Here is a 26,185-nt window from a genome sequence, read left to right as displayed (position 1 = left end):
AGATATATGGAGGACATGGGGAATACGAGAGGTCATGGAGGAGGCATGGAGAGTAAGAGAGAGCATGCAAATCTATCAGTGAGCATGGGATGTATGAGGGAGCAGGTGAATATAAGGGAGCATGAAGAGGACAGGGGGAGCACATATGGGCACAGGAAATACGAGGAGCATGGGGCATATGAGAGGTCATGAGGAATTATAGGGGTGGATGGGCAGAGGGTTTAAAGGCCTAACATGCATCATTAAAACTAGGCCAATGTTTCAGATTTCCCTGCAAGCCTTGCCATCTGCTCGCCTCCATAGCTCCCTCAGGGCTGCCTCTGGAAGTACATAAGAACATCAGAACTAGGAGCAGGAGTAGGCCATCTGGATCTTTCAGCCTGTTCTGCCATTCAATAAGATCATGGCTGATCTGTTCATGGACTCAGCTCCACTTACCTGCCTGCTCACCATAACCCTTAATTCCTTTACAGTTCAAAGATTTATCTATCCTTGCCTTAAAACGTTCAATGAGGTATCCTCAACTGCTTCACTGGGCAGGGAATTCCGCAGATTCACAATACTTTGAGTGAAGAAGTTCCTCCTCAACTCAGTCCTAAACCTGTTCTCCCTTATTCTGAGGCCATGTCCTCTAGTTTTGGTTTCACCTGCCAGTGGAAACAACTCCCTGCTTCTATCTTATCTATTCCCTTCATCGTCTTATATGTTTCTATAAGGTCTCCCCTCATTCTTCTCAATTCCAGTGAGTATAGCCCCCGTCTACTCAGTCCCTCCTCTTAAGTCAACCCTCTCAACTCCGGAATCAACCTAGTGAATCTGCTCTGTGCCCCCTCCGGTGCCAGTATATCCTTTCTCAGGTAGCGGGCCTGACTTCATCTTCTTCCTCCCCCCTCCCCCACCCACCTCCATGAAGTGAAAATCCCCTTTTTAAAGCAGATGAGACTGCCAGGTCAGGATATTTCCTGACTTGACCTTCCAGTATCCTCTACGGAAATCCAATCAACACTCTGTCATACAATCAATGCTGCATTTTTGTCCCTGCTAAGTTAATGCTTTTACAGGTCTGGGCTCATGGGCAAGCATACATAACAAAAGATCATCGACCGGAAACATTAACTTTGTTTCTCTCCACAGATGCTGCTTAACCTGCTGGGGCTTTTGGGCATTTTCTGTTTTTATTTCACATTTCCAGCATTGACAGTATTTTGTTTTTGGACATAAAGTAACTCTGCTGAGATCCAATGAGCAAAAAAAAGGCAAACATGTAACACCACACAAAAGAGAAAATGTATTAACCTGTGAATAGAATGGGAGGTGCTCTTAAAGAGCAGAAATGCTTGTAAATTCCACCCAGAACGATACGTCTGAGATAATATGGCTTACTGGTCCAATTTCAATCACTTCCCCCACACCACCACCCCTCTATCATAAAATCAAACCCACAAATTCAGAATATTAAAAGATGGGATCTAACCCAGTGCCTGCAGTATCTCCCTTCCAGCCAAAACCTTTCTGTACCAATCACTAACCCAACAATGAACCATGCCAACAAACACCTACCAGTCAGTGTGTGGGTCGTCTATCACCAAGAGGATCTTCGGCTTGCGTACGACAGGGACAGTGGGTCCAGCCGGGGGTGCAGTGCCCGTTTGTTCCACTAGTCCGGCAGCTGCTGCCGTTGTCTGCTTGACCGCGTTGGAGATAGAGCTGAGGATAGCGGAGCCTGCAGAGGGAGCCGGCGGCTGGCGCCGCTCAGTGGCAGGGGACACCGGCGAACTGGTCGAACTGTCGGGACGCTGCAAGTCCATCATGTAACCGTTTGGTAAATTGGCCACAAAACTGCTGTCTGAGAGGCGTCTCCGTAAGTAATTCATCTTCCTGAGAAATGCAAAGAGTTTTCTGAGGATCTGGGTGAGAGGTCAAGAGTTCAATACGTCTACGATGGAAACCCAGCAGGTTTCAAACTCCGAAGTATCTTGGTGGTTGTTCTTGATTTCTTTATAGTTAGTTGGATACAGGGAAGTTGTAGCTAGCAGGTAGATGTCGGAACCTGAAGGCCCCTGAAGACAAACGGTCAGCTGTTGGATTGGAATCTTCTCTGTGACACTCCCAGGTATCTATCCTGTGGAGATCAAGACATTTCACGTCAATCAGTGAGACAGGATTTACTGGCACTGACGAACCAACCCAACAATGTTAACTGTTAATCAGTAATGTTGGCCCTAGCTCTGGATACAATGAAGTTCAAATTAACTATCAAGGGGAAATGTAATATTGCCAGATTCAACTAATATTGTAAAGACTGTCAATGCCATAACTACAAAAGGTACATGGCTACTACTACCATCATGGCGAATTGTTGACATCAAATATCCCATCATGACAATGTGGGGTCAGGCCAGAAAAAAATGAAACACCTTTCTCCCTCCCTGTGGCCCAAGTGGTGGGGTGAACCATAAGACCAGAAGACATTGGATCAGAATTAGGCCACTTGGCCCATCAAATCTGCTCCACCATTCAAACATGGCTGATATTCTTCTCATCCCCATTCTCCTGCCTTTTCCCCATAACCCCTGATCCCTTTATTAATCAAGAACCTATCTATCTCTGTCTTAAAGACACTCAATGACCTGGCCTCCACAGCCTTCTGCAGCATAGATTCACCGACCTCTGGCTGAAGAAATTCTTCCTCATCTCTGTTTTAAAGGATTATCTCTTTAGTTTGAGGTTGTGCCCTCGGGTTTTCCTACTAGTGGAAACATCCTCTCCACATCCACTCTATCCAGGCCTCACAGTATCCTGTAAGTTTCAATAAGATTCAGATGAAGACTGTCCCATCGGAACAGATCCTTTCTTCCCCAATACTGATGCCAGTGTCTATCCTCCCACCCCCTCTTCCGCTCATCATAACCCTTAATTCCTCTACTGTTCAAAAATTTATCTATTCTTGCCTTAAAAACATTCAATGAAGTAGCCTCAACTGCTTCACCGGGTAGGGAATTCCACTGATTCACAACCCTTTGTGTGAAGGAGTTCCTCCTCAACTCCGTTCTAAATCTGCTTTGCCTTATTTTGAGACTGTGCCCTCTAGTTATAGTTTCAACTAGAGGAACTATTCAGTTCCTCTGCCATTGTTTTGTTTCCTATTATTACTTCTCCAGCCTCACTTTTCAGTGGTCCAATGGTTATTTTTGCCTTTCTCTTACCATTTATATAATGAAAAAGCTCTTCCTATCTTCTTTTACATCACAAACTAGCTTACACTCATATTCCATCTTCTTCCCCCTTATTGCTCTTTTATTTATCCTCTGCTCATTTTTAAAGGCTTCCCACTAATCCTTGCCACTTTGTATGCTTTTTCTTTTGCTTTTATGCTGCCCTTGCCTTCCTTTGTCAGCCATGGATGCCTCGTCCTCCGCTTAGCATGTATCTAGGGACGAATTTCTGTTATGCCTCCCAAATAACTCTCAAAAACTCCTGCCACTGCTGTTCCACTATCTTCCCTGCTAGGCTTCCTTTCTAATTAACTCTGGCTAGCTCCTCCCTCATGCCTTTGTAGTTCCCTTTATTTAATTGTAATCCCGTTACATCCGATTCCAGCTTCTCCCTCTCAAACTGCAGGGTAAATTCTGTCATATTGTGGTCACTACTCCCTAAGGGTTCCTTCACCTTAAGTTCCCTAATCAAGTCTGCCTCATTACACATCACCAAATCCAGAATTTCCTGTTCCCTAATAAGCTGTCACAAGCTGCTCCAAAAAACCATCTGTTAGACATTCCACAAATTCCTTTTCTTGGGATCCATTACCTACCTGATTTTCCCAATGCACCTGCATGTTGAAGTCCCCCATGATTATTGTAATATTGCCTTTTTTATATGTCTTTTCTATCTCCTGATTTATTTCCTGCCCCACATCCTGCCTACTGCTAGCGGGCCTGTACACAACCCCCATCAGTGTCTTTTTGCCTTTGCAATTCCTCAACTCTATCCACAGAGATTCTATGCCTTCTGATCCTATTTCATTTCTTGCTATCAATTTAATCTCATTCCTTACTAACAATGCAACTCTGCAATCTTTGCCCATCTGCCTGTCCTTTCGATAGGACACATATCCTTGGATATTTAGATCTCAACCCCTGATCCCCTTGCAGTCATGTCTCTGTGATGCCCACAACATCATACTGGCCAATTTCAATAAGCGCAACAAGCTCATTTACCTTGTTTCGTTTACTGCGTGCATTTAGGAACAACACCCTCACTCTTGCATTAACCACCTCTCTTCTCAAACTTATCACATTTTTTGCTCTGTCTGTGGTTAGATTCCTGCCATCTTCTATACTCTCTGTTCTATTACGTGGTCTGGAATTTACTAACCTCTCCTGAGCCCTCAACTCCAATAACCTGCACTTCTACCCTCTCCTTTAACTTTGATCTTCTAGTGCTCCATACAAATGAATCCTCCCCCTCGTTATTTAGCTTAAAGCCCTAGTTATACGATTTGCCAGGACTCTGGTCCTAGCATGATTCAGATGAAGACTGTCCCATCGGAACAGATCCCTTCTTCCCCAATACTGGTGCCAGTGTCCCATGAATTCAAACCCATTCCTCCCACACCAATCTTTGAGCTACACATTTAGCTCTTTAATCTTATCAACCCTGTGCCAATTAGCTCATGGCTCAGGTAGTAATCCAGAGATTGCTACCTTTTTGGTTCTGCTTTTTAATTTAGCTCCTTGCTGTTCATACTCCCTTAGCAGAACCTTTGTCCCTGTTCTACCTAAGTCATTGGTACCTATGTGCATCAGTGACAACTGGGTCTTTATCCTCCCACTCCAAGTTCCTTTGCAGCCCAGATGAGATATCACGAACCCAAACACCAGGCAGGCAACACACCTTCGGGATTCTCAATCCTGGTAACAGAGAACAGTGTCAATGCCCCTAACTATCTATCCCCAATTAGGACTACATTTCTTTTTTCTCCCCCCACTCGAACGGGTCCCTGTACCATGGTGTCGTGGTGAGTTTGCTCATCCTCCCTGCGTTACCCATTCTCATCCACACAGGCAGCAAGAATCTCGAATCTGTTGTTCAAGTTCAGGGACTGAGCTCCTGCAAGCCTACTTCCTGGATCCCTCTACCTGCCTGGTGCTCTGAAACAAGCTTTCACTGTCTGGCCATTTGTCCAGGAAGCCAAGAAATACAAGGAGTGACTACTACAGGGAAAATAAATGAATGTGGTATTCATCCATTCAGCAGATGACTAGCATTCTGCTGTTTATTCTTACCACAGATACAGCATACATCTAGAGTATTCACTGCTTGAAGCTTGTGCCACTATGAGTGTATTTTGTACACCCAATAGAGTTGGGAGGTTGGTGGCAGAAGCAATGGAGGCCAGCTACTGCAATATGCTCTGGCAGCCCTACTAGCCAGCACTGGGAAGCAACTGTCTGGCTCCTTATAAAAGTGGATCAGTTCATTTACTGTGGCATCACTGACTTCAGGAGTTCAGGATAAGACACAAACACAAGTCTGTACATGAGCCCCATTTCAACACAACACCCCCTCTTCTGGCCTCTAAGTGAATCCCAAGGCAGATTTCAAGGATGCTCCTGACTTTGAAGCCTTCTGCCCTTGGCATTGTTTCTTTTAATGGAAGGGAAACTCACAATTGGGGCGGCCCAGTGGCACAGTGGTTAGCACTGCTGCCTCACAGCTCCAGGGACCCGGGTTCAATTCCCAACTTGGGTCACTGTCTGCGTGGAGTTTGCACATTCTTAAAACTGGGTTTCCTCCGGGTGCTCCAGTTTCCTCCCATAGTCCAAAGATGTGCAGGCTAGGTTGATTGGACATGTTAAATTAACCCTTAGTGTCCCGGGATTATTAGATAGGTTAGAGGGATTAGCAGGGTAACCAAGCAGGGATAGGACCTGGGTGGGATTTTTGTCAGTGCAGATTTGATGGGCCGAATGGCCTCCTCCTGCAATGTAGAGATTTTATCTGTGTTAAATTTGTATACAGTTCTGGCTTATTCTGTGAGCCGTCAGTGCACTGGCAGCCAATTCCTGACAGCAGGAGTGTGCCAGAATGCCTGTAGGATTTCGGAGAATGTGTGGCTTCTCCTCTGCAGGGATCTATCTGACTTACTCTTCTTGATGTGGTTATTTTCATGGCTCAAGCAACCACTCACTGCAGGCCTTCTGTCAGGGCCTCACACTGGGGCTGTCAGGCAGAAGTCACAGTGTAGCTACAGGTTTGAGAGCTGTCCAAAGAGGGAAATCTAAATTAAATAATCCCATTACATTAACTAAAGTTGGCAATGACATTATCGATTCACTTTCTTCATGAAACAATGTGCTGCATTTTACCTTCCCCCATTAGGTGTTTTCAGCGGGGGAGGGGGAGCACTTAAATAAGAACTCAAATAATAATATGCCAACCCCCTCCAGCATCCCACCCACCCTGAACTCATCGTCCACCATACTTAAATAAATAATTATGGGTCAACCGGACTTGTTCACAAGCCAACCGATCCCAATAATACATTGCCTGTGCCATCATATCATTGGCATGGATAGTCTGGTGAGATTAGATGGGTCACTTTGTAAAAATTTCTTCAAAAGGATGTGAGGAATGGGGGGGGGGTACTATTTTCTGGGGTGCCCTTTGTGGATTTGAGGGGCAGCAACATAATGCCCACTTGTTCCATAGAACACACCTCCACCCCATTGTGAATGGCATCCAAAGTCATCAGGTCCCATAATACACTGTGCAAAACAAAAATCAATCCCAATCACAGAGAAGGTTTTAGTCAGCCAATAGTCTGGACTTTAAAAATGTAGCTCAGATTGAAAAACAATTAATTCTGTTGGATGATTGGCCCAGGCATAAGTAACGGACATGACTGTCTGAGGGGGCCTTGCTGTTTGGAAATTGGCTGCCACACTTACCCACAGAACAATTCCAAATGGAATTGAAAAATGACTAAATGCCTGTAAAGTGCTTTGAGTGGCCTTGGATATATGCAAGGATCAATATAAATGAAAATCCTTTCTTTCTTTGGCTTGATTTCTCTGTTACTGAGAAGCTGCAAATGCAATACTCCATTCCCAATTATGTGGCTGAATGGTTCTGTAGTCAATAGAAACTTACGGTCAATAAAATTTATATTAAATGAAAAAACCCCAAGGATTTCATTAAACACTGCCAAATCATACCATTAACTGATTGCCAACTCCTTTTGTTCAAATGCATTATAAAAATGAAGGCAACTTAATGAAAGCACCTTCAGTGTTACTAAGCCTGATGCTGAACTCTTCATATTGATTCTATACATGGAAAATTGAGTGGAAGTTAGCTATAAAGTGCACAACTTAGTCAGACATAGAGAAAGTAATCATGCGTCCCAAATTAAAGGCCCTTTTATTTAGTTTTACATTCTGGGTTGAACCAGAGTTTTAGCGTGTGGATTCACTCAGGTTAAAGCAAGCAGGGTGAAACTTGGTATTTAAAAAAGACATTGCAACCTTTGAAGTGAAAATTATCACAGCAGAGAGTTTTGTTTATCAAATGGAAACTGATTAGCAGGCAAGGTCTTGACATTAACTTGGTTGTTTCAACCTAGAAAGAAGATGGAACATTTCAATAACGGCGAATGCAATAACTGTGTAACTGTAGAAGGCCAGCGGCTTCCCAATAAGTGATACTGTCCAGCTATATCACAACTTTGTTCCGGATTCTGTGTAACCTGTCCAAACTAATTCATGGGGGATGAGCCTGGAAACCCACCCTTTCTTAAACATTCGAAACCAATTTCAAACTGCTCTCTTATACAGTATTTTTTTTATTCATTCATGGGACTAGACCATTCATTTGTATCCCTCTATTCCCAGTCTGTTCATGTGGCTATCTAGATAAATCTTAAATGATCCCAGCGTGTCCACCTCGACCACTTTGCTTGGCAGTGCATTCCAGGCCCCCACCACCCTCTGTGTAAAATATGTCCCCCTGACATCTCTGTTGAACCTTGCCCCCCTCACCTTGAACTTGTGACCCCTTGTGTTTGTCACCTCCAACCTGGGAAAAAGCTTCCCACTGTTCACTCTATCTATGCCCTTCATAATTTTATACACCTCTATTAGGTCACCCCTCATCCTCTGTCTTTCCAGGGAGAACAACCCCAGTTTGCCCAATCTTTCCTCATAGCTAAGACCCTCCATACCAGGCAACATCCTGGTAAACCTTTTCTGTACTCTCTCCAAAGCCTCCATGTCCTTCTGGTAGTGTGGCGACCAGAACTGGACGCAGTATTCCAAATCTGGCCTAACCAACGTTCTATATAGCTGTAACATCACATGCCAACTTTTATACTCTATGTCCCGTCCAATAAAGGCAAGCATGCCATATGCTTTCTTCACCACCGTCTCCACCTGTGCTGCCACCTTTAGGGATCTGTGAACTTGCACTCCCAGGTCCCTCTGTGTGTCTATACTCCTGATGGTTCTGCCATTTATTGTATAGCTCCCCCCTACATTAGATCTACCGAAATGCATCACTTCGCATTCATCTGGATTAAATTCCATCTGCCATTTCTCCACCCAATTTTCCAGCCTATATCCTGCTGTATTCTCTGACAATGTTCATCACTATCCACAAGTCCAGCAATCTTTGTGTCGTCCACAAACTTACTTTCTTTAAAATCGTTAAATCGTTATTTGATCTTTAAATCGTCCATCAAATTTTCCATCCTGCTGGTAGCGATTCTCACTACAGACAGGGCAGGAAAATTTATCCTCAAGGAGGACACCTGATAAGTGAATGAGTAGGTGGTTCTCCTATTCTACCACTCTAGATATGACCATAATGTTTTTGTGAATTTAGAGAGAATGTCCTTTTAGCAATACTGCAGGAGTCTCATTATTTACAGTTTCAGATTGTAAACAATTAGACCGGTTTCCTTATGTTAAGCAAAGAACAAAGGTAAGTTTATTGAAACTATTTCGCTGAACTAAAAAAAAGAGGTAAATCGCAACCATATATGTCATATGCCTGGGCCTGCTCACGCACTAGTACAGATGATAGAAAAGGAAATGGCTTGAGGATGTTTTACAGTTTGTGAAGATAAATCAAAGGATTATACAGTTAGCTAATCTTTGGCTGCTCTTAATGCAGTGATTCCATGTTACAGACATTTTGTTCAGTTGGCTTCCCAAAAGATCAGTTTGTATTAGATTTCTCTTCTCAGAATGGTTACTTTGCAAACCCTGGCACAATATTTCAAAGAGAGAGAAAGGGGCAAGCAGCTTTTACAGTTATCAAAATCTTGCTGTCATTTACAATGGTGGGATCTTATGTTCCTGTCGAAAGTAGACGCCTGCCGTGGGTTTCCCAGTGGCAAGGGGTGCAGTCAATAGGAAACCCCATAGATGATGGCGGGACCATAAGATCCCAGTAAGTGGTGCATGACAAGTTAATCCCCAGTGGCATTAACACAGCATTCTGACCTCACCTTGTTTCATAACACAAACATGTAAAGTATTCTGATGGCTGCATATTCCAGAGACATTTGATCAGTTCATGCCTCTGCAGTCATTGTTTTAGAACAGGTAATTGCATTTTCATGTGTCATTCAGAAACATTTTCAAAGGATAGTGTAAAGCCAAAAGGAGGTGGATCTTTCACACTCTCCAGGGGATTATTTTTCTTTCCATCTCACTTGCTGGAATGCAAGCTGTATATTGTGGCTGCTCGGCCTTCAAAATGGAGAGTTTCCGTTTTTTTCAGAAATGGGCGGCATGGGGGCACAGTGGTTAACACTGCTACCTCACAGCTCCAGGGACCCAGGTTCATTTTCCAGTTTGAGTCACTGCCTGTGTGGAGTTTGTACATTTTCCCTGTGTCTGCATGAGTTTCCTCTGGGCACTCCGGTTTCTTCCCACAGTCCAGAGATGTGTGGGTTAGCTGCATTGGCCATGCTAAATTATTCCTTAGTGTCCCTGGATGCATAGGTAAGAGGGACTATCAGGCTAAGGATGTGGAGCTACAGGGAATAAACCTAGGTGGGATTGCTATTGGTTCAGCCTCATTCTGCTTTGTAGCTGTAGATTATAAAAGATCAGAAAAGGAAAAATTAGAAACTATCATTTTTTAAAATCCTCATGAAGAATTCTGAATTGTTCCTCGTTAACTGATGCTGATTATTGTAATATATTAATTCTCTTGTGTTTCAATAATACAACTCTTACTTAAATAGAGTTACATTGAACAGACTGTCTAAAGGGACTTCAAATATATTAGAAAGGTAATAGCTGAGTAACCATAGTAATGTCATCACTTGAATACATAAACAATATTCTGACTAAGCTGCATGGATACGACCACACACAGTCGAATGCTACCATACAGTCCTTGTCCTTTTAGAAATAAATGCTATGTGTGGCCACACACAATTTAATGGGACTGCATTCATTTAAAGACAGCACTGTACATAAACCAGGCTGCAGATTGACTTCAGATATATTTACATGGTTCTGCCACCCACCAAGTAGTATGAACGTTCATAGTCTCTCCGCCTTCTCCTCTCTTATATTATTATGCCGGAGAAACACACATAAAAATGAAGAAATCCAACAGTTACATTTTAGGATAAGATTTTTTCTGGGTACTATGTCCTAACTGGAGAGAAATGATGGCCTAAGACTGTCATTTCACCTGTATTTAAATACGGTAGCACTGCTGCTTCACAGCACTAGGGAGCTGAGTTCAATTCCTGGCTTGAGTCAGTCTCTGTAAGGAATCTGCATGTTCTCCCCATGTCTGCATGCGTTTCCTCCCATTGTCCAAAAGATGCGTTGATTAGGTGCATTGGCCATGTTAAATTCTCCCTCAGTGTATCCAAACAGGCGCCAGATTGTGGCGACTAGGTGATTTTCACAGTAACTTCATTGCTTGTTAATGTAAGCCTACTTGTGACTAATAAATAAATAAATATTGGTTAATAGCTTTGTTGCTAGGAAAGTTACATTTGAACTGCGAGTGAATATGGAGAGTTTCAATCCTGTTCTTCAAAAGGGAGAAGTCCAGACTAGAACAATGCTGCTAATAATCCAGAAATTAATGAGTAAACTACAGGTCACTGCTGTGATCATCCCAGAAGAAATATCAGAGGGGCAAAGGGTCTTTAAAAAAGCTCAGAGAGCACATTTGTTTGCTAGTCTTCCAAATATGGGACATGAGGAAAATTGGGTAGTGAAGAATTATTTTCCTTCTGGCACAGAGAGAGGCAGTGCCTCATGGACATGTCAGATAATCAATGATGAGAACATGGGGCAGGGCAGTGGAGACAGGCATTCATCTGGGAATTGGCAACCACACATGCAATTATAGACAAGTTATGTAGATGTTGTTTGAAATGACATCCACTGTGGGATGTGAAATATAAATATTTCATAAAGATTGCGTGGGTGATTTACAAGGAAGAAAAAGCTATGCCATCTTCCTAAGAGATTCATGAATTTGTTTTCAAGAGTTTTAATTGCCAAGTTTTTCAGACTGTAAATTTGCTGATCACACTCATATTCACTATAATGATGTGCTAGAATATGGGAATGTTTATACTCTATGGATCACACATCCTTCTCTGCATCCCCTGAATAATCCCTAGTACACTACACACTTAATACAATCTATCAGTGTGAATGATGGCAGGTCTGTGACAACGAGCAGCAATTAATCAGCAAGAGCAACAAGACAAAGATTTGTGTCTCTGTTCAGAGAAGGTTGCTTTGCTGTCCACCTATTTGATAGCCACGAGCACACGTTGAGCTATGGCTCAGTGTAAAACTCCCCAGCTAATTGCTCATAACATTGCAAAATTGCTTTGCCATCAACCAGATTACCTCACCCTCTCCACCCGCACTTTATTCCAGTCATTCTGAGTATTGAATCTTTGGTGCTGAAATAGAAGTTTTATTGCATTTAATAAATGCAGTGACAAGAGTGGGGAGGATTCACAGCAGCTATCCAGAAGGCAGCAGTCAGAATTATTTAAGATTTATCCTCAAGGTGTGGACGTGGGGAAGCAATGAGCGAGAGGGAAATTTTCCATCATATCGGCAAAGACTAAATTACAGATCAAAACCAAAATGTCACCAAAGCCCAGATCAAGCTATAAATTATCCATTTTGCATCAAAAGGGAGTACCATTCATGAGGAATGGGTGCCTGGAAAAAATTCCAACTTCCAATGGGATTTCTCTTTTATTGAATCAATGGATTAAATCTCATGGGCCCACCCCCAGTGATTTCACAAGGTGCATATCTTACAAGTGCCCTTCCCACTGGGGGCCGTCAGGCCAAAAATAACAATTATTTCATGGTCAGAATGTCTGAATCTTTTGTAACTCTGAGACAAGATTTTCCATTTTCAATCGGGTCCCTGGCAGTCGGGACCAAATCTTGGTCCCAATCCTGCAACATGCCGAGAGCAACATCCCAACATTTACTTTTGCAGAACTGGCCAATTATTGATCAGAAGACATTCTTGCTTACCCAAGTAAGGACAGCCAGTAGGCTCCTGGAGCAGGACAGCCAGTATAAGGTCCTTCAGCAATGACACTGTTAACCACCATCTGAGATCAAGAGAAAGAATCTCTCAGAATTGAGGCACTGAAGTAACTCCTCAGAGGCTGGTATCTCTTCCCCAGATTCCTTTTATTTCCAAACTAATCTCAACTCCTAAGAGTGCTTCAGATACAAAGTTAGAGTCTGGAGTGTCAGTAGCCCTGACAGTCCTCATATATATATATATATATATATATGTGTGTGTATATACATACACACACATGTATAATATATTTATGAGACTCTCTGATTGGGCAGTCAAACATTACCTCAATCGGGGAGCTCATACTCCAAGACTTCATTGAGGTCATCACAGGTTCGCCTAAATGTAACTTAAATAAGGCCAGAGCTGTCTGACTATGATTGTGGAGGGGCAAATCCATCCACTGGACAGACAACGGCTGTGACCTAATAGTGGTGATGGTTTTGGCTGTTATGTGGGAAATTCCTATTGGCACAACATAAGGGCCCCACCTGCTGGGCGCCATGGGGACTAGAGAGTATTATTAGCCCCTTTGATCACATTTTGATTTGATATTTTAAGTTTTCTTTCTAATTTGTCCTTTGTTTCCGGTGGTTCCCCTCCTTTTAGAAGTTGCCCCTTTTAATTTGTCCCTTCGTTATTTGATTTAGTTTATTTGTTTGGCCAAAAAGAGCGATAGGGATTCCCAATAGACCTCTTAATAGATCTCAAATGGCTACCCACCACTTGCGAGCAGACAGCCAATCCATCCCTGCCTACCTCCCTCAGTTCTCACTCCCATCGGCCTCCACAGTTTTAAAGGCTATTCTATTGCAAAGTAGTTAGGATGCACAGAAGGCCAGTAACTTCAAATCATCACTAAAAGGGTATGGAGAAAGGTTAAGTTCCATTGATTTTTGCAGAGGGCTGTTGTAACATGGGAAGTTTTATCACAGGAAATAGTTGAGGCAGAGACGAGAGCATCGGTTGAAGGAAATTTGAACAAGGTTTGAAGCAGAAGAAATTACAGCATAAATTGGAGACAACAGGGCTGTGAGTTGTTCTAACAAGGTTGACAGAATCTTGGCAGGACTGAATGACTTTGTTCTGAGCCAAAACCCTCTATGGTTCTCTATTTATCTTGTAGAGCATACTGACTCTAACAAAGATATTTTATTTCACCTGGTCATCCACATAGTGACACCTGTTAAAATTCATAATGGAACTCAATGGATAGTCAACATCTTTTTCCAAAGGTAGGGGAGTCTAAAACTAGAGGGCATAGGCTTAAGGTGAGAGGGAAGAGATACAAGAGGGGCCAGAGGGGCAATTTTCTCATTCAGAAGGTGTAAGTGCCTGGAACGAACTGCCAAAGGCAGCAGTAGAGGTGGGTACAGTGCCTTTTAAAAAACATTTGGACAGTTACATGGATAAGATGGGTATAGAGGGATATAGGCCAAATGTGGGCAATTAGGACTAGCTTAGTGGTAAAAACTGGGCAGCATGGGCAAGTTGGGCTGAAGGGCCTGTTTCCATGTTGCAAACCTCTATGGCTCCCAGTGCCTCTGAAACAAACCATCAAGAAATTCATACCAGTGGGATTTCTGTTTGCCTGATATGGAAATTGAACTTTCCCCATTGACGTACTTCCACTTGCACATGATCAGTGAATTTAGGCACAAAATGGCAAGAACTAATACATGAGTATTGCTGCAGTTTAATGAGCTGAAGCCACACTACTGCCCAATAGAGCATTACCAAGCTTCTTTTTTGCTTATGCAGTTCTCTAGTACCTCTGCTGTCAGGATACTGGTTTGCAGCCTCATATAGAACTAAGTCTAAAATCGGTGTTGTAACCCTTTCAACCTTTCCTGAAATCAGTACTCAAAACTACTCCCAACTATACAACTGCACTTGCTCCCGAAATTAGTATTACCCAGCTCAACTTTCCTTTATGGGCCTTTGAGATTTTGTTTCAAGTTTCAATTGCCAGGCGTGCCATTTTGAAGCAACTTTAAAAGGTTGGCAAAATGGTAACATTTGTGCCTTGAAGTCTGGGCTCAGAGGGCAGAATCTCACAGTAAGGGATCGCCATTTAATACAGAGATGAGGAGGAATTTCCTCTCTCAGAGGGGAGTGAATCTGTGGAATTTTTTTCTCCAAGAGACCTGTAGAGATTGGGTCGTTAAATATGTTCAAGGCTGAGATAGATTTTTAATCAGTAAGGTAATCAAGGGTTATGGGGGAATGATGGGAAAATGGAGTTGAGGCTAATCATTTCAGATCAGTCATGATCTCATTGAGTGACAGAGCAGATTCAAGGGGCTGAATGGCTCACTTCTGCTTCTCCGCCTTGAGATCTAAATCAGGAAGCCATGAGTTCAATCTGCTTTCCAGAGACTTAAGCACATAATCTAAATTGACATTTCAGCACAGTGCAAAGGAAGTGCACCATTCCAGCTTTGTCTTTCAGAAGCCAAATTAAACTGTCTGCCTCTTCAAGTGGCTGGAAAGAAATCCCATCATTCTATTTGAAGATAAAAAACACACACATGAATTCTCCCAATTCCTGGCTTACATTTGTCCAACAAACAACATTGTCACATCAGGCTAACTAGTCTTTCATTCATCTGCTATTTGTCAGATGCTGCTGTATGAATACTGACTGATTTCTGCTTTTGCCTGTATAATGAGCGACTGCTCTTCAAACTAATTTATTGGCTGTGAGGCACTTCAGTGTATCCCCAAGGTGTGAAAAGACATTTTGAAATGCAAGTTCTATCTTACCCTCCCCCTCGGAGGCTGGTTTCACAAACTGGCTCTTACATAACTGACAAATGAACTTCCTCTAGTTACACAGGAAGTATTGGAAGCCCCAGGTGAGCCGTGAAACACATCATAAACACATTGCCACTCTCCTCCTGGCCACAGTTTAGGTGTGCACCACACCGAATGTCTGCCAGCTACTTCCATAACCTTTCTTTTTGGAAAGTGGTCAGAAATAACATGTGACACAGGAATACACGTACATACTGTATATTCCACGGGTTACAAAAAAAGAGTAAAGAGGCATCTAACTAACTTTCTAACAGGCTCGCCTTCCCTAGTTCAATTAACCCTTCAAAACTGAACTGGTTGTAAGAGACAGTAAGAGCCAGTGCTTAGGATTTTGTGCAGATTGTTGTAATATACCTTTAAGAGATACCAGCATGACATCAGTAGAAGGGAAGTATGTCATGTGACCCAGTCTTGATTTCATTTTTGCTTTGGAGCAGAACACACCCACACGACTCTACTGGTAGCCTATTCCTGAATCCTAACTTTGCTTGGTGAAAGGAGCTGCAAGTGTCGACTATATTTTATTTAAAACCTGCCTTGGGACTCGGGCTGCAAGAGAGCCTATTGCTATCTGATTGAGGACTTGCTACTACTGGGGCTTGGAGCCTGCAAGGCCACCTGGGATGAAGGATCGCATGCAGCAATTCCATACAAACAAAGATTGCACCAGTTCATAAACTCCCAAGAAACCTGCCTTTTTTATGGTTTGGTGGGGTGTGTGGACCATGTTTTACACTACACTCCCTTTTTAGTTTATTAAAAAACCTTCTGTGACAGTTTTTATTTGCACTTGCCCCACTCTCCTGATCTAAAAGGCATCAAGTGTGGAGAGGTGCCAGGAATGAGGAGAACCTCCTCGTGAATTTGCTCCTGGGCCTGGCCAAGCTCATCATTAACAAGCCCAGGCAGCGGGCGGCCGAGGGGGTCATCCAACCTGACTGCCTACCCCTCTACAATAGGGAGGGAGCATGCGGTGTCCATGGGCACCACCGAGGCCTTCCACGCCCATTGGGCATCACAGGGAGCAGGGTGCATTATCAACCCTCTTAAATCACCTTTTAGCTTGATGTTTTAAGTTTCCTTTGTGACTTGTCTTTGTTTTGGGTGGATCTCTTTTAAGGGGCTTGCCCTTTTATTTTGTCCCTCAGTTTATTTCATTTCATTTCATTTGGTTTACTCAAGAGTAGGAGAGTAAGGTGTCAGGGCTGCCCCATGTCTGGCCATGTCCATCTTGTGGTACCGGCTCGTCACTTTGACTCTTCCTCCAGTGTGTGTCACAGAAGATGGTCATTGACCACATCACTGCTGAGGCTCCGAATCTTCCGCTTGCGAGTGGAATGCCTCTGCACCCAAACAAAAACATTCCACCTTCATATTCTGCAGTTTACCCGCCTTTTAGACAATGTGCCCTGGTGACATATTTCTTCTGCCAGATGCATAGCCTGAATTATGATGTGCAGCTCCTGTTAATAGACCGGAGGGGTCTTTGTAACACTTTACAACCATTACCCATCTTTTATCAGGATCTGATCAAACTCTGGCACACGATCTCCTCGCGCTGCAGTTCTGCCCAGCAGGAGTAGTGGCTGTAATCAGGGAGCTGCTGCTCGGGAATCTGCACCTACACCACTACATCTTCAGGTGGCTGCCAGAGTGGAGGCCTGTGGTTGCTGCAGTGACCAGAATCAGGAGATGCTGAGTGGCAGAGGAGTGGTGACTCCTTTTGAACTGACGCATTGAGCACCGATGGGCATCCAGCTCACAGCAATGCCATTCAATGCCTTAAAATGGTGCTGCTTAGCCCCAATGACACATGCGGTCTTGAGGATGCAACAGATTCCCGACGGATTTCTGAGAGGCAGAATGTCACATTGGCCCCCCCGGTCTAGAACGCTCCCTCGGGTGCTGGTGCCGCACAATCTGAGTTGTCTCATGGAAATGCCCTCCGTGACCTTTAACATGGCAGGGCAGGGCTTGCTGTACAAACTCCTGCTGCACACTTGTTACTTCCTTACTTTCACCTCCCCCTCCCAAACCCCACCCCTGAGCCAGGAGCCCCCTGGCCCTGGCCCCCAGTGAAAACCCAGCAGAAGGCTCCCTACACGGGAGTCCTCCCCTTACCATTGGGATTGACTGTCTGCCCCTCTTCCAATGACAAGCAGAGAGGGTGTAGCATGCAGCGTCCCCATAGACTGTTGATTCACAGGACTCAACATGCATGTGTCTTTTGCAGCCTTGCGGAGTCCGTGGACTACACATGAATTGTCCTAGGCTGCAGCCCCTTTTTAATTTTCTGAAGAATGTTATTTTCTTTTCAGCCCCACGCTCCCAGTTGCTGCTCCTGGGCCTAGCCAAGCTGGCCATTAACGGGTCCAAGAAGTGGATGATTAAGTGGATCATCTGTCTTGACTGTCTGCCCCTCTTCCAATGACTATGTTTGGCACCAGGTGTCCCTGGACAAGGAGCAAGCGGAATTTTGCAGCACTATTGAGGCATTCCACGCCCGATGGGCACAGCGGGGACTGGGGTTTTATCAATCCCTTCTATCACATTTTGTTTTTGCTGTTTTGAGTTTTGTTTGAGAATCCATTTACTTTGATATAGTATCCGTTTAAGGGCTGCATTTTAATTTACCCTTCCATTCATTGATTTTGTTTATCTGGCTAATTAAAAGAAGCACGACTCTGTCCTCAAGCTTCATATCGATATGTATAACTGTTCTCCTATGCCTCATCCTACTAAATGAACTCACATGTTTACCCAATCTTTAGCGCATAATTGATGCTATATCTTAATAATAACACAATTATTCCAGGATGATGATTCCTCCAATGTTCAATAACCAATAAAACAATCTTTTGTTGATTACCCCAAGAATTATCAATGAATAGGGACAGCTAGCTGACTCTGAAATCTTCCTGCTGTTTGTAGCTACAGTAACTCACATCAGTAAATAGTGGCATTGATGTCCAGAGTTTGTCTGTCATAATACCCACTGAGAAACCTGTTTCTGACAGTGTAGGGTTGTTGGAAATCAGAAATATCCAACTGAAACAAAATCCAATTTACCATGTTAGAGTAGGAGATTCTCCTCCCTGTCATCCAACCTAGGCCGTGGGGCGGCATGGTGGCACAGCGCAGGGACCCAGGTTCACTTCCTGCCTTGGGTCACTGTCTGTGTGGAGTTTGCATGTTCTCCCCATGTCTGAGTGGGTTTCCTCCGGTTTCCTCCGACAGTCTGAAAGACGTGCTGGTTAGGTGGATTGGCCATGCTAAATTCTCCCTCAGTGAACCTGAGTGTGTTAATGGAAGCCTACTTGGGACACTAATAAATAAACTTTAAAACAATCAGAATCAAGACATTTTCACTCTGTCTGCACAGCTTGACTTCAGCTGCCTGCTGACAAAACGTCATCAAAATAAATTTGGGATGTCACCAACCATACTCTTTGCTGGTAACAGGGAATGAAATGGGAATACCAAAGAAGGGAATAGAATAGAACATCTTCAGTCCACTTAACTCTCCCAATGATCCAGCTGGCAAAGCCAATGAATAATAGAGTACACCAGAACAGCAAGTTCCCAGATTTACTCCCTTGCCTATACTGAATTTGTCATCTCTGGAAGAATTATTGAAACAACATCAGGGAGCTTAATTAACAGACCCAATTATAATGATCAATAAGTCTTGTTTATCTTGATTCAGCATCCTTATACTGCCAGATGGAATAAGTCTTTTTATTGGATCATGCCAGCAGCCCACATGGTATAAACAAAACTGCTTCAAATGGACTAAACTGTCATTTGCAACCAATGGTTTTCTAAGACTGGTGATTTTCCAGTCAAAAAATACTTCATAACAATTTGGAAAAGCAAATACAACTAAAACATTTCCTTTCATTCGGAAATCTTGATAGGCGGCATGGTGGCACAGTAGTGCTGCATCACAACTCTAGGGACCCAAGTTTGGATGCCGGTCTATGTGGAGTTTGCTTGTTCTCCCAGTGTCTGCATGCGTTTCCTTCCACTGTCCAAAGACGTGTTGGCTCAGTGGATTGGCCATGGTAAATGTGTGGGGTCACGGGGATAGGGGATGGGAGTGAGCCTGGGTAGGATGTTATTTCAGAGAGTCGCTGCAGACTCAATGGGCCAAATGACCTCCTCCTGCACTGTAGGGATTCCATGAAAAGCGAGCAAAGATGAATCAGCAAGGAGTTCTGAAAATTAATTATCTACAATGAGGCCAAGAATGCAGAGTGTCCCTAGGACTTCTGAGTTCCAAGGTGTGAAAGATGATGCTGAGCCATTGTATTAAACCACAGCATTCTTATCGCATAGTACTAAATTACTGAGAGTTTTCTGGGGCTAAAGGATGGGTTAAATGGTGCCAGCAGCTTTGAAAGAGTCATGTGCCACTTTAAAGTTTTCCTGCTCATGAAGAGGTCGACAAGTTGCTCCTGGAAAGTGTCCCAGGACAGCATTGCAGGGGTTCCTAGACCCAACCATCTTTAGCTGTTTCATCAATGACCTTTCCTCAATCAAGTGGAGATGTTCACTGATAATTGCACAACATTAAGCACTATTCTCAACTCCTCAAATACTGAAAAAGTCCATACCCATATGCAACAAGGCTACACAATATTGGGGCTGACAAGTGACAAGGAATATTCGCACCAAGCAATGACCATCTCCAACAAGACAGAATCCAACATTTCCCTTTGACATTCAATGGCATTACCATCACTGAATCCTCCACTATAAACATTCTGGCGTGCACATTGACCAGAAACTGAACTGGGCCAGCCATATCAATACTTTGGCTGTCAGGGCAGGTCAGAGGCTGGGAATTCTGCAGAGAGTAATTCACCACCTGACTCCTCGGAGCCTGTCCACCATCTACAAGGCACGTCAGGAGTGTGATGGAAGACTCTCCACTTGCCTTGAAGGGTGCAGCTCCAACAACACTCAAGAAGCTTGACACCATCATAGACAAGAGGCCTGCTTGATAGGCACCTCATCCACCAGTGTCAATGTTCATTCCCACTGCTCCATGCACAGTGGCAGCAGTGTGTACCATCTACATGGTGCAGTACAGTAACTCACCAAGGCTCTTTCATCAGAACCTTCCAAACCCATGATCTCTACCACCTAGAAGGATAAGGGCAGCAGGTGCTTGTGAATCCCATCACCTGGAAGATGCCCTCCAAGCCACACACCATCCTGACTTGGAAGTATGTTGCCGTTCCTTCATACTAGGTCAAAATCCTGCAGTTCCCTCCCTAACAGTACTGTGAGTGTATGTGGACCACAGAGGCTCAAGGAGGCAGCTCATCACCAACTTTCAGGACAAATATAGATGGGTAATTGATGCTGGCATAGCCAGTGATGCTCACACCCTGTGAATGAATTAAAAACACAATCGGAGAATTCAATGAAACAACGTTGTAGGTACAGTTAGAAGTGACCCTCAAGAAAAAGGTAATCCTTTATAGATTGGAGGACCATCATCCAGGCATTTCTATGTTTTAGCAAAGCACTATGGCATGCTGTCATGGCGATGTGTTTTGCCTGTGGCTCACTAACTGTAGTAATAATCACCAAGCTTGCTGCAAGTACAGGGAGAGTACGTGCATGCTCTGTTCATCGGCTCAGGATGGCTGTCAACCTGGTGTTATAAACCCATGTTTTTAATCAGAAAATGACTTTATTTATTGAGTGGTCTGAAACCACAGGATAAAAAGACTGGCAGCAGCATTTTTTTTTACAGTGGCTGAAACAGCAGTCCTAAAATTGGCTGAAGATTTACATGATGTCACCTTGCGAACTGTAAAGCTTTCAGAACAAAGATGTGCTTTTAGAAGCGGACCACCAGAAGAATCAGTTTAAATGACTGCCAATGGCTCATCCCTTGAACTATTCCTGGATATCCAGACAGAACCTGTTTATTCAGGGGGGTGCGGACCAATCAGTTAAACTCAACCCTTTGGACAATGGATTCATTGAGAGGGAGAATCCATCAACCATTTAATCTGATCACTTCAGGCAATGGACCCCAGCTGAGGAGAGTCTCCACCCTGGGTCATTCAGAAATGACACTACAGTAAGTAGTTAATACATTAAACCAAAGAGATTCTGACTTTAGAGGAAACAGCAGAGATCATGAGGGGCTGCATAATAGCACAGTAATGAGCACTGCTGCTTCACAGCTTCAGGGACCTGGGTTCGATTCCTGGCTGTGTGGAGTTTGCACATTCCCCTCGTGTCTGCGTGGGTTTCCTCCCACAGTCCAAAAGATGTGCGGGTAGGTTGATTGGCCATGCTAAAATTGCCCTTAGTGTCCTGAGATGTGCAGATTAGAGGGATTAGTGGGTAAAGGTGTAGGGATGTGGACGTAGGGCCTGGGTGGGATGATAGTGGGTGCAGACTTGATGGGCCGAATGGCCTCTTTCTGTACTGTAGGGATTCTATGAATATCCTATGAATCATCCATCAAGACTTTAAATAATCTGTGCGCCAAATCCAGGAAAAATCACAGAGAAGAGCACGAGACCACCCAATATATCAAGCTACAGCATCCATCAAGACTTTCCTTTGGCACTCTTAAATAATTTAACCACTGCCCCCTTTGAATGTCTGTCTCTCCCCCTCTTCAATGCAATTCAATTTTTTAATCAGGAATTATTAAGAACTATAAATCCTACTTCCTTTCCTTTTAATACTTACAAGAAAACCTGCGTGTCTTTTGCAGTCATAGCACTGAAACAGTTAAATTCTTACTAAATTAACAAGCAAAATCTTTTAAAGCAGCAACTTCTACAATCAGAGTTGTGGAAAGAGAGGGGAGCCTTCTACCACTTCTCCACCTGGGCATAACACCAGGCAAAGGTGGCAAACTAACTTCCCTGCAACCCTTCATTTCTATCTGCCTGCAGGACAAAGGCCAGAAGAAAATAGATGCTAGCACATGCAGACTGGAGCAATATCGCCCAGCACTATAAACTTGACTTCTTCTAAGGAAAGGGCCCAATAGAATCTCCACCTCAGATAGATATTCAATTACCCCAGCTGGGCAGGTGTAGATGAATCTGTTCACAGTAAAGACTCACATCTAGATAATGGCCACCTTGACATGCATGTCAGAATGGATCCAGGGCTGTAAAACATTAAGTCCGTCATGAATAATGATAGTAAGAATTTTCACAACACCAGGTTGAAGTCCAACAGGTTTATTTGGTAGCACAAGCCACTGGCTTTCAGAGCTCTGCTCCTTCATCAGGTGAGTGGAAGTTCTGTTCACAAGCAGGGCATATAAAGACACAAACTCAATTTACAAAATAATGGTTGGAATGCAGTCTTTACAGCTTATCAAGTCTTAAAGGTACAGACAATGTGAGTGGAGAGAGGGTTAAGCACAGGTTAAAGAGATGTGTATTGTCTCCAGCCTGGACAGTTGGTGAGATTTTGCAAGCCCAGGCAAGTTGTGGGGGTTACAGATAGTGTGACATGAATCCAAGATCCCAGTTGAGGCCGTCCTCATGTGTGCAGAGCTTGGCTATCAGTCTCTGCTCAGCGACTCTGCGCTGTCATGTGTCGTGAAGGCTGCTTTGGAGAACGCTTACCCGAAGATCAGAGGCCGAATGCCTGTGACCGCTGAAGTGTACATTGGAGAGACCATGCAGATGCTATGACAACGGATGAATGAACACCGTTCGACAATCACCAGGCAAGAGTGTTCTCTTCCTGTTGGGGAACACTTCAGCGGTCATGGGCATTCGGTCTCTGATCTTCGGGTAAGCGTTCTCCAAGGCAGCCTTCAGAACACACGACAGCGCAGAGTCGCTAAGTAGAGACTGATAGCCACATTCCGCACACATAAGGATGGCCTCAACCAGGATCTTGGATTCATGTCACAGTATCTGTAACCCCCACAACTTGCCTAAGCTTGCAAAATCTCACCAACTGTCCTGTCTGGAGACAATATGTATCTTTTTAACGCATGCTTAACCCTCTCTCCATTCACATTGTCTGTACCTTTAAGACTTGATTACCTGTAAAGACTCACATTCCAACCATTATTTTGTAAATTGAGTTTGTGTCTTTATATGTCCTGTTTGTAAACACAACTCCCACTCACCTGATGAAGGGGCAGCGCTCCAAAAGCTAGTGGCTTGTGCTACCAAATAAACCTTTTGGGCTTTAACCTGGTGTTGTGAGAATTCTTACTGTGTTTACCCCAGTCCAACGCCGACATCTCCACATCACGAATAATGATCTCAGGGGAGGAAGGGAGAACACTGCTGATAAAAGGAGGAAGGAAAAACACTATCAATCCATTTAGAACCACTTGATTAATGCTGCAACATTCAAACAGTAGTTATTTACCTCACTGCCGCAACATTTTTCCTACTCAACGCATGACAAGTGCCTTGAGCAAAATTCACCAATAAAGCAGAAGGGGAAAAGTACTCATTGAAACAAAATGGGAGATTACTATCAAAGAATGTTTCAATAAAATCAAATAAGGCTCCGGGTGGAGTTCTCCCATCTGGGGACCAAGTCTCACGGCAGGTGCAGGAACGTGGTGTGTTTCACGCTGCGGAGGCTGGCAGGAAAACATGCCAAATCTTTCGGCTCCGACCTCATTAATTAGGTAACCAAATGCTTCACCAAATCCTTCATAGTGGGGCATGTCTGCTGGTGTGTTGTCTTCCCTCCTATCCAGGCGCCATATTGAAATGCCACCAACATCAGTGACGTACTAATACAGAAAGAAGGTTGACTTCCTGAAAATGAAAGTGGATCTCCAGGAAGATTCTGAGACTGGAAATAAACTCCTTCCAGAACACCAAACCAGGAAGATCCAGCCAAGGGCAATTCCCCCATCCATTGCTGTGCTGTTCTGAGGTCCAGGTTTTCAAGTGGCTTTCATCGTGACTCCAGAGGCAGCCCAGGAATTGTTCAGGCGAGTCCAAACATTTGCATGCTATGTGGTTTCAGATGTTTTGCACTGACGTGTTTACCCATAGGCGCCATGGAGAATTGCGCTTGGGTGGTTGAGCCTTCATCTGCATCAGCAGGATGGGAATGAGTTTCATGGCAGCCTCCATGGGTTTCCTGATCCGCTGTGCCAGGCACCAGCAGAAGATCCTGCAGGAAATTCACAGTCATGATAGTGATGTTTGGGTCTTGCATTGAACCCACTAGCAGGGGCTTGTGAGAATTCTACTTTCAATGGCCACTCATCAAGCAACAATTAAGTCATTTACTTGTCTTTTCCATTGCCACAGAGGAAAGAATATTTAAAGATAAATGTGGCCTCTATACATCCAATCCATCAAATAAAGGTACAATTTTTTATTACTCCCGTCCTAAACTTATCTTGCAACATAATCGACTAAAAACATTTCAATACATAACCATTCTTCATCATGGATCTTTGGCAAATGTTATTACTTATTCAGCACAAGGATGAATAGGCTGCTTCCTAACAATCCTGCATTTCCAACTTTAACTCCATTAGTCACTGGATAATTTATTCCTATCCACAGTGCATCTTGACAGCATAGTTAAAAGGATGAGTGGATAAAGCATTAATGTATTTAGCTACTGACTGTTACAGTAGTAAATCTACTAGTGTACTAAAAACCATTGTTCTATATCACCAAGAAAATATGATGCACAACCTTTTAGCCTCATTAGTAGTAGAATATTCGAATTATTTTAAAAATACTACAGTCCACACTGCAATGTGTGCAGTTCACTCAGGTTAGTTGCTTGTGCTGGTCTTTAAGGCACAGTGACGCAGTGGTTAACACTGCTGCCTCACAATGCCAGGGACCCGAGTTCGATTCCCGACTTGGTCACTGTCTGCGTGGAGTTCTCCCCATGTCTGTGTATGTTTCCTCTGGGTGCTCCGGTTTTCTCCCGCAGTCCGCAAGATGTGCTGATTAGGTACATTAGCCATGCTAAATTCTCCCTCAGTGTACCTGAACAGGCACCGGAATGTGGTAATTAGGGCATTTTCACAATAACTTCATTACTTGTGACACTATTAAATAAACTAAGTATATAATGTAACATACAGCCAAAGGTTTACTGCATGGAAGCAGGCCCTTTGGCCCAACTTGTCCATGCCGCCCAGATTTTGCCACTAAGCTAATTCCAATTGCCTGCGTTTGATTCATATCCCTCTATACAAATCTTTTCCATGTAACTGTCTAAATGTTTTTTAAGAGACAAAATTGTACCCGCCTCTACTACCACCTCTGGCAGCTTGTTCCAGACACTCACCAACCTTTGTGTGAACAAATTGCCTCTCTGGGCCCTTTTGTACGTCTTCCCTCTCACCTTAAATCTATGCCCTCTATTTTTAAACTCTAAGATTTTGACTATCTACCTTATCTATGCCCTTCATTATTTTATAGACCTCTATAAGATCACCCCTAAGTCTCCTATGCACCAGGAGAAAAAAGTGTCTATCTAGCCTCTCCTTAAAACTCAAACCATCAAGTCCTGGTAGCATCCTAGTAAATCTTTTCTGCACTCTTTCTAGTTTAATAATATCCTTTCTATAATAGGACGACCAGAACTGTATACAGTTTTCTAGGTGTGGTCTTACCAACACTTTGTACAACCTCAATGAGACGTCTCAACGCCAGTATTCAATGTTCTGACCAATGAAACCAACCATGTTGAATGCTTCTTCACCACTCTGTCCATCTATGACTCCACTTTCAGGCACTATGAGCCTATACCCCTAGATTTC

At 43.6% G+C, this 26,185-nt stretch overlaps 1 protein-coding gene across 1 annotated transcript in view; it reads right to left on the bottom strand.

Annotated features, from left to right (window-relative positions):
• The window catches only part of syn3 (synapsin III), a 256,167-nt gene that overhangs the window by 206,705 nt on the left and 23,277 nt on the right, over positions 1-26,185 (bottom strand). Inside the window, exon 2 of the mRNA XM_080190986.1 lies at positions 1,561-2,122. Within this exon, the coding sequence (XP_080047112.1) occupies positions 1,561-1,874 (314 nt within the window). The 5' untranslated portion in view covers positions 1,875-2,122. The remainder of the gene's footprint in view (positions 1-1,560; positions 2,123-26,185) is intronic.

The sequence above is a fragment of the Carcharhinus amblyrhynchos genome, chromosome 6 (genome assembly GCF_965287045.1).
Source record: "Carcharhinus amblyrhynchos chromosome 6, sCarAmb.v2.hapA, whole genome shotgun sequence".
NCBI classification, from domain to species: Eukaryota; Metazoa; Chordata; class Chondrichthyes; order Carcharhiniformes; family Carcharhinidae; genus Carcharhinus; species Carcharhinus amblyrhynchos.
This window is presented reverse-complemented; position numbering and strand designations above follow the sequence as displayed.